Below are 9,504 nucleotides of genomic sequence, written 5' to 3'. Positions count from 1 at the left end.
TGTCTTTTTGGTAATAAATCCTGGTTGTGGTTGTTTTAAAGGTGTTCTTCTGTGGTGGGTTTGGGTCCGTGTTGGAGAGCTGTTCACACGAATCATCAAATAATTCAGATTAACAGACTCGATATGTCCAAGATGTTTGAGGAAATTAGAAAGCGAACCATCGATGTTGATGAGCTCCAGTTCTAGACCCTATACACGAGCAGTCTCTGTGGGCCCCCTTCCTCTCTTGGTCCCTGAGTCTGTGGTGACGGTTACAGTAATGATTTATGTTCTAGCCAACAACACAAATATGTATCAAGCTAGATTCCACGCTGACTGCTGTCAATCTAAACTGCTGACTTTAACAGTTAAGTTGTGATTGTGCTCACCGTTCTGTTGAAAGTTGTTCTGCTGGACTTTTCTTCCTTCTCTTGGGGGAAGATATGACTTTCAAAGGTAGGTTGATGCTCCAGGATCAGCCTGTCACTCTGCTTGATTAACCCATTTAGAGAAGAATCCTGGTGCGGGGCGTTTTTTTAATTTTTGAGGGAATACAAAGTTCAGTCTCTCAGCTGATTTATTCAGCCAATGTTAAATAAGAGAAGACAACACAAAAACGCCTTTTTCATTTACATCAGCAAAGTCACGATATACGAACAGGGCTAACGTCCTTACTGCAGCGTTTTGATTCCCATTATTTCTTCTACTGGGCGGCATTAGTTCAGTCTGTTGGCTGTTAAAGGAGCCCCTGAACCTCTAACTGCTCCCCTGGCACTGACAAACTATTGGCTTTTTACTCGTGAAGGTTGTATTTCCCAGAGACGCAGGACACGTTCCGGTCAACATCACTGCAGCTTTGGGGATTAGTTCCAGCAACGTTACCTTCCCATTGGCCGTATGTGCAGTAGCTGGATTTGTGGTGCTTGTATGTCCCGTTTATTTCATATATTTACATTTACAGTCCCCTCCATAAGTATTGGAACGAGAAGGCAAACTCTTGTTTTTGTTGTTCACTGAAGACATTTGGGTTTAAGATCAAAAGATGAACAACAAAAACCAAGGAATTTGCCTCACCGTTCCAATACTTTGGGAGGAGAATGTAAATAGGTTTATGTCCTTTATGCAGGTCACCAAAGCAAATTCTTTGTATGTGTAAAAACTACTTGAAGCTGATTCAGCACAATAAGTTTTGTTTCATGAAGTCTTTACTTTCTTTTTACTTCCTTCTTCTTTTTGTTCCTCTTTCCTTCTTTGTCACGAAGATAGTGACACAAGTCCGTGTGTGTGTGTGTGTGTGTGTGTGTGTGTGTGTGTGTGTGTGTGTGTGTGTGTGTGTGTGTGTGTGTGTGTGTGTGTGTGGCTTCATGTGAAAGTCAGTTTGGAGGTCAGTGAACTTTATTGCCATCGACTCAAAGTGAAAAACAGAGTGACTCATTTGCAGAGTTTCTTTGCGTAAACAGACTGATGTGTGGACACTCCTGTGCAAGGACACCTGGTCACGTTTTAAAACGAGAACCAAACAAACAGATACATAACTTGCGTGTGTGTGTGTGTGTGTGTGTGTGTGTGTGGGGGGGGGGGGGGGGGGGGGGGCGGGGGGGACGGGACTGCACTGAAAACATACGTCCTGCATTTCTACACCACCTAACCTGACTTATGGTATCATCATTGGAGTTGATTTCAGTCTACTGTAAAACGACACAGTAGGGCCCGTTCAGGTGCACTGGGTATGCGCGTGCCAGTGTAAACATGAAGCAGATGGTCTCTTCCTGGTTATAGAAGATTTGGCGAAAGAATAAATAAATAAAGACTAAGCATCAATAACGAGCTGGGACTGTTACTGAATGTAACCCGGGAGTGTGGCAGCGGAAAGCAGACTGGCAGTCGTCACAAAGTAAACGGCGACATGCACAGTACAAGGGTTATTTGCACTCTACAGAATATTATAATAAAAATATGATATTTTTAAACCCGGACAGTAGCATCGTGCTTCTGCTTTGCAAGACCCAATAAGAGAGCCGAGCGGCTGCGTCATCGTTTCTAAAGTCCTATGTTTTGGCCCGTCTTCACTAAAACGTCCTCCGGAGTTTTGAAACGCAAAACGGGGCCGGCAGCGTTTCTAAACTTCTCCGTTTTAGGTCTGCGTTTTCGTCGTTTTAGTCTGGACAGGGGCCTAAGATGTTGGTTAGTTGAGTCTGTGTTCATTTAATTGGAGTTGGTGTCCGTTCGCATGAAGGGGTTTTCATAACAGCTCCTGCTCCGTGTCAGGATACGAGGAGTGCAAAGAAACATTTGGACCAATCTAACAACGTGGAGACCGACAAACTCAGAGAGGCGTGTTGAACTTTTATCTTCAGTGTCCTTGTTGTAATTTAGTATTTTATGGACTCTTATGTGTAATATAATCCAGATGTAACTCAAGTCCATTGTTTATATGAAGCCAGAAGAGAGGGAAAATAATCTGAGAAAAAAAATACAGATTTCTACGATGAAAGTGGTAAATTTATAGGAAATAAATGATCACAACCCTACAAAGTAAAACACTTAAATAATCTCTGAAATAAGACTCAAACATTTATGAGAGAAATTCTTGTTTTTTTGTGGAGGAACCACATCGCTTCACTTTCCATTTCTGGACATGTCAAATATTCTAATAAGTGAAAACATTTAGGAAATACTCAGCTCCAGTTTTACTTACAGGCAACAGTTGCTGTCGTTGCTGCTGATCCTGCTGGAGGTGATCTGACAGTACAGACATTAAAGCAAACAGAGGAGATATATTAAACATTTGTTATGTTGTAAAGATGATCGCTGACTGTGTTTGAGCTGGTTCACTGTGACTGACCTGCTGCAGCTGCTGCTAATAATAAGGAGGAGGAGGAGCTGCTCTCAGAGACAAGGCCGTCTCTTTGTGTTGAAAAGTGGTGGGGACAAAAGGATTTTTAACCTGAAATATTTGAAAAATTGGAGCATTAAATACTAAATTTCCTGCATTCTGGAGACATTTTCTGCTCCTACATGTTGGAAATGTTTTTATTTATATAAAAAGGGAAACAAAAAATTTGCTGGCAGGAGAAAATGTATAAATATAATTATACAACTATAAATGACACCTGAGGAGGAGACATTAATGTAGGAAAGGACGAGGGTGTCCATGAGCGAGACAAATCTACAGACAGAGGTGTAAGTGTGTTTACAGTATGTTTTACTGTGACCATGATTTCACCAAATTCTATTGTGAGTCTGAGATACATTTAGATTTTTATTATAAAGAAACTAAAGTGTGTCTTAAGTTTATATGGTTGTTTTTCTGTTGCTGTTGAAGAGAAAATATATTTGTCATATTTAAAATATAAGTCTGTTCCAGTCCTGTTCTGAATTTAAATAATACGATGAGTATAATTCGGATAAATAAGCCTGTTTTACCAACGTTGTGATAATTATATTTAAAGCACACTACGTTTTTTAAATAAATACAATAGTTTGAAGTATAATTGGCCTTTAGTCCAAAGATCAGACCTCTGGGCGCCTTCAAGCAGCAGAACTAAGTGAACAGAGCACCTCAGTTCATTCTGCTGTGGAGCGCGTTAGCTCGAGGCTAAGCACTGTTAGCATTGGTGCTCCAGGCTCCAGGCAGCTCTCTCTTGTAAAATTCTTCCCACAACAATCACAGCGCTGCAAACTCCACTTACCGGAGATACAATTGTTTCCTGAAGGTGCAGCTGAGTTCAAACCGTGTAGAGACTGAGCAGGTGTCTGCAGGTGAGGAAATGTCCCGGATGAGGTCATCGCGTGGGTCATTTTATTGACAGCTAAATTATTATTCATTCATTCTACCGACAGTTAGACTGGGCAGGCCTTCACAAAAGGGCTTTTACCGAAAATACTTGAATAAAAAAGGAAATCTTTCCTTGATAAAAGGGTACTTTGGGTGTCAAGGGGCGGAGCCTGCCTCGACACGCTGGGGTAACCACGCCCCCTTCATTTGTCCACTGTAACAAAATAATTCCTCTGAAAAACGTCCTTTTTAAATAAAAGGTGTGGGCTTATCGATCTGTTTTGACTCGTTTCCTTTGTGGATTTCAGGATTTATTTCACAGCCGTGCTCCATGATGTTCCTCTGACGACGATCAGAAACCGGCGACTGAAGCTGCTGATCATCTTCAGAGTGCAGAGGGACGAGCTGCGAAGTGCTGCACCACCGGGGTCCACAGCACGGGGGGGAGGGGGTCCCTTATATTGTTCATTGTTCACATCAACTTCAGCCGACTGCAGCCTCTAATGATCCTCACAGTCTGGGAGCAGTTTGAAAGAGGACACGGACACTTTGGGCTCCTAAATTACTATAACTTGTGGTGGTAATGGAGCAATGGATGAGACACATGCCTTTGGTGTGACTGATCCGGGTTCAATCCCCCTGACATGTGTGACCTCTGACATGTATAGAAATTGTAAGTCACTTTGGATAAAAGCATGAGCTTTTTAGATTCAAATGGTTTAGTAACCCTTTAAGTAGAACCAGCTGATTGTATCTCAGTAGGTTTTGTTTTAATTCTATCAGAGTCTAAAGCAAACAAACAGTTTTCGTCCCTCGGGGGACTTTCCCCTGCGGGCCGACCCCCCTCCCTGACACAAAGGCAGAACCTGACGAATGCAAACACTCCCTCAGCAGAGGCTCGGGGGAGGGGGGCGCTGCTGAAAGAGAAAGTGAAGCTGCTGCTCTCCGTCTTCACTTCTGTGCAGCAGCAGCAGCAGGATGGAGGTTCTGACGGTCCTGAGGGTTCTGCTGGTTGTGGTTCTGCTGCTGGTCTCGGTGGAGCGTTCAGGTCAGTAAACCGCCGTCTGAACGTGAGTTTAGGATGAGAGGGTCGTTTCTCTGTAGCTCTGAAACATGTTGAAGGTGAAGCTGAAACTTCTGCTGCTGCAGGAACAAACTCTTTATATAAGAACATTTCAAAATGTCTTCTCACCTCAGTCGGCTCGTCTTTACTAGAAGTGATCGAGCTGCACAGGTGGACTCTGGGTCCCCAGCTCCTTTTCAAATGGCTGATTTTGTCCACATCACTCTTTTAAGCATAATTTGTTTGAAATATAGCTTGCAGTTAAATAAGAAAGTAGTTTACAAATTAATTTAGAAAGGTTTATTTGCACATTAAGAAAACATGCAGCACAATAATGAAATGACCCAAAAACATGCAGCAGTCAGTAACTTTAACAACTTCTGGACACAGTTTGTTTTTGGCTAAGTTTTCCGTTCTCTCCCTGTGAACATGACCAAAGAGGAGTGAAGACTAAATCAGGCCTCAGCAGGATGATATTACAGGAGAGAAGTTGATCTGCAGGAGAAACAGCTCTGAAAGCTGCTCTCACTTTGATTCTGTTAGATTTATATAGTTTGAAATGTCACCTGAATTTTGTTTCCTTTTACATAAATAACAAACATTTCCCCCATAAATTGGTGCAGAAACGTAAAGAAAAGTGTTTAAAGATCTAAATTTCCAGGTGGGAGGCCCCCTCAGACCCCCCGCTCAGGATATCTTTAAAACACTGTTTAAGGATGTTTTCGTCTCGTTCTCGTGAACCTCATATCGTGATGTCTCTCCAGCTAAGTGTCTCTTCACAGCTCTAATCTGAGTCCCCACCACTTCTCAACACAGAGTGACGCCCTTGTCAGCCTGTCTTTGTTAGCAGGCTGTGTAACAACAGTCCTTTAAAGTTCAATCCCCGGCTCCTCCAGGCTGCATGTCGAAGTGTCCTTGGGCAAGATTCTGAACCCCGAATTGCCCCTGGCGGCTGTTCTGCCAGTGTATGAATGTTAATTTCTGTTTGAGCACTTAGGCTCAGTGTATGAATGTGTATGACTGGTGAATGCAGATGTAGTGTAAAAGCGCTCTGAGTGGTCGAAAAGACTAGAAAGGCGCTATACAAGTACGGAGCATTTACATTTACATTTTAAAGTAGCTGGAATTAAACCCCTTCTTTTAAAAACTGCTTTAGATCCAGGTCATCTACAGACCTGGATCTAGCCGTTCTCTCTGAGGTCCTGGAGAAAGCAGACGTCATATTAGGACGTTTTAAACATTCATTTCTACATCACATCAGTCCTGCTCTTGTCTCCACGTGACGCCTCTCTGAACCGACCGACTGTCACAGCTTGTGAAGACAACAAACGAGCTCTGTGTGAAACAATGAGGAGAACCAACCGAGTGTTGCTTTAAACCTGGATCTGGATCAAATCAATCCAGTTTCTGTCTTGTGAGCATGCACGTGTGATCAGATGTGGTGCAGAACCTGCACTCAGCTCCCATAGAAGAAGTGTTTTCTGCTCTGACGTGACCCTCAGGTTCAGATGTTTTTTGCCTTTATTTTGAAAGGACAGTGCACAGAGAGGAAATAGGGGAGACAGAGATAGAAGTGACCCCGGGCCGCTGCAGTGCAGACTCTGGGCCCCCGCCACGCCCCCTCAGATTCAGTGTTTATTGTCCTCACAGACTCTACCTAAAAGAGCAACCTTCACACAGCAGTGGCATCATGAGTTTGTGAGTTTGGTGCTCTTATAGCGCAGAGAACCAAACGTTTCCCACGGCGTCCTCTTGTTTGTAGAGCAGCTGTCTGAATCTGCAGCCTGACGGGAGAAGGCTGGTGGTGTTACCTGAAGCTGTCGCCAGTTTCTACTGGCTGTCCTCGGACAGCGCTGAGGGGAGGAGAGCTGCGTTCCTTTGTTAAAATGGCAGCTCTGCCGAGGCCAGCGGAGCGTCGTCACCACGGTTACAATAACACCTACAGGGCTCAGCTCGGCGAATGGCCGAGGTCATGCTTTTTTAAAAAACAATCTGTAGTTAGCGTGAAACAGGAAGTGAAACCGCAGCCTCTCGTGTTAGAGGCCAACAAACTCGTCTTTACTGGAAGTTCACAAATAAACACGACTTCACACCACGTAACAGAAAATCTGTGTGCACAGAGGAGCGAGCTGCTGCTCTGCTGATGGATGATAATGGAAATTTGTTGCAGGATGTAAAAACTTTAACCTCCTGTGTTCTGTTAAACCATGATGGAGTGATCCGAGCCAAACGGTCCCTCTCAGATCTGGACTCAGAGGCTGCTGCTGTTGTTTTGATGGAACTGACCTTTGTGTTGATAAATGTGCCAACAGGGTTATTAGAAACCTCCTGCTTGAGGGTCCTGACCCAGTAGGAATTTAAAGTCAAAGAGGTTTTCATTTCCACTTCCCCCTCCCCAGGTTAAAGAAGTTAACTTTTTTTAAAATGACATTTGACCAACAAACAGGAGTAAGTTTTAATTTTGATGTATATAACTGTGTATTTACAGATAAGAGTAGATTCGTTTAGACTAAACCCAGTTTGAGCCTTTGGGAGATTACATCCTACAAGAAAGCTTTTAAGGTGGTTTCATCATTGAGCAGGTTTAAGTCCATTTAAGGCAGCTCTATTTATTTATTTTCCTTTTTCATTTTATTTATGTATTTACCTTTTCAGATCCTGTTATTTCTGTATTGCTTTCAGTCATTTGATGTCCGGTCTGCTTTTTTGCTCAACCTGATGTAGAGGATGTGCTGACGAAACGTGAAAGGCTGCCTGGTTTGTTTGTACTTTGCATGTCTCATATGAGGTTAAGCTACCGTAAAACTTCTACGCCCCGGCTTTTATTTTCTTAAATCGCTGAACTCACCGGCCTTTATTTGGGATGGTCTTTAATTCCTTTACCATGCCAGTAAATCTGAAAGGAGCATGTGCATAATTACATGAGTTTTAATATTTATATTGCCGTGTCTAAAACTCCGCACTGTTCCTGCAACTACTAAATATTATAATAATTTCTACTTTGTCCCAGAGAGTGCAGGTATAACAGCGACGTCTCACTCGTGTTGAAGCTTCATCAATGATCTCAGTCCTGCTCTGAGGAGGGTTTCTAGTCTACGGACTCCTGGTTCTTCTTCTTCTTCTTCTACATGTGCGTCTATCGAGGACACAAACCCTGCTGTCAGTTCGCTGCTGGTCACCCAGCTCTCCACGTGTCCACCTTTCACTTTGTGACTAATTCAAAATGTGAAAATGGTCTAAACACCAAACAGCAGTGAATGTAAATGTAAATGCTCCGTACTTGTATAGCGCCTTTCTAGTCTTTTCGACCACTCAAAGCGCTTTTACACTACATCTGCATTCACCAGTCACACACATTCATACACTGAGCCTAAGTGCTCAAACGGAAACTAACATTCACACTCACTCATACACTGGCGGCCAGCCAGGGGCAATTCGGGGTTCAGTATCTTGCCCAAGGACACTTTGACATGCAGCCAGGGGGAGCCAGGCATTGAACCGCCGACCTTCCGATTAACGGCCAACCCGCTCTACCTCCTGAGCCACAGCCGCCCCAGTGAAGGAGGAGCAGGAGGAGCAGGAGGAGCAGGAGGAGGAGGGGGAGGAGCTCCTGCAGCAGTTTTCACTAAATTAAACTCTGGTTTGTGTTTGTTGTTGATGAGGTTTCTGGAAATTTGCCTAAAATTGTGTAACAATTGATCGGAAACATGAAGAAACTTTCCCCTGTGTCGAAATCCTGGAAACACTTCTCTGCACACACACACACACTCTGCACACACACTCACACACTCACACACTCTGCACACACACTCACACACTCTGCACACACACTCTGCACACACACACACACACACACTCTGCACACACACACACCACATCTTCCTGTTCTTTTTTTGTTTACACGTGTGTGTGTGTGTGTGTGTGTGTGTGTGTGTGCAGAGTGTGTGCGGTGTTTTGCACGTTTCGACCTGGGTCAGTGTGATGAAGACCTCGGCGAGGTGGATGAAGACGACTGCTGTCAGAACCATCACTATGGTTACCAGGAAGCAGATGGAGAGTGTCAGTCCTGTGGGTCAGTGCACACACACACGCACACACACACGCTGTGGTGACATCATCTTAGATAAACTTTATTCCAACCTCATCCGTGAAGACATTCGGGCGTTTAGTCCCGTCCTCATGTCTTCAGGCTTGTTGGAGGTTTAGCTTTTTGTCTGAATGTCTCAGTCATCCAGGTCAAAGTTCTCCAGCGAAGGTTAAAATCAAGGGCAACTGGACTCGGTTGAAGATACTGGAAGACGTTTCGTCCCTCATCCAAAGGACTTCTTCAGTTCTGACTGACTGGCAGGGAAACTCAGCTATTTAACCTCAGTGGGGTCGTTGGCCCGGGTCATCGATACCGCTGGTTCGTTAGTGTTCCTGGTTGCTGTGACGACAGTCGTTACGGTCGTTAAGACTACCTGTGGCCAAGACTGAACGACCATCGTTGGTATCTTCACCTGAGGCCGAGACTGAACGACCATCGTTGGTATCTTCACCTGAGGCCGAGACTGAACGACCATCGTTGGTATCTTCACCTGAGGTCAAGACTGAACGACCATCGTTGGTATCTTCACCTGAGGCCGAGACTGAACGACCATCGTTGGTATCTTCACCTGAGGCCGAGACTGAACGACCATCGTTG

At 44.2% G+C, this 9,504-nt stretch overlaps 1 protein-coding gene and 1 long non-coding RNA gene across 3 annotated transcripts in view; one reads left to right on the top strand and one right to left on the bottom strand.

The window, feature by feature from the left end:
• The window catches only part of LOC123962610, a 27,671-nt gene extending 23,924 nt beyond the window's left edge, over window positions 1-3,747 (bottom strand). The window contains exons 1-3 of one of the 2 annotated variants that reach the window (XR_006823014.1): window positions 3,672-3,747; window positions 2,825-2,926; window positions 2,678-2,721 (exon numbers count right to left, since the gene is read on the bottom strand). This is a non-coding gene — a long non-coding RNA (uncharacterized LOC123962610). The other variant, XR_006823015.1, reaches the window with a different exon arrangement.
• An 899-nt stretch (window positions 3,748-4,646) lies between these two features.
• The window catches only part of LOC123962602 (properdin-like), a 17,959-nt gene continuing 13,101 nt past the window's right edge, over window positions 4,647-9,504 (top strand). Inside the window, exons 1-2 of the mRNA XM_046038766.1 lie at window positions 4,647-4,805; window positions 8,760-8,892. Of these exons, the coding sequence (XP_045894722.1) occupies window positions 4,736-4,805; window positions 8,760-8,892 (203 nt within the window). The 5' untranslated portion in view covers window positions 4,647-4,735. The remainder of the gene's footprint in view (window positions 4,806-8,759; window positions 8,893-9,504) is intronic.

Source organism: Micropterus dolomieu, linkage group LG02 (genome assembly GCF_021292245.1).
Source record: "Micropterus dolomieu isolate WLL.071019.BEF.003 ecotype Adirondacks linkage group LG02, ASM2129224v1, whole genome shotgun sequence".
NCBI lineage: Eukaryota > Metazoa > Chordata > Actinopteri > Centrarchiformes > Centrarchidae > Micropterus > Micropterus dolomieu.
This window is presented reverse-complemented; position numbering and strand designations above follow the sequence as displayed.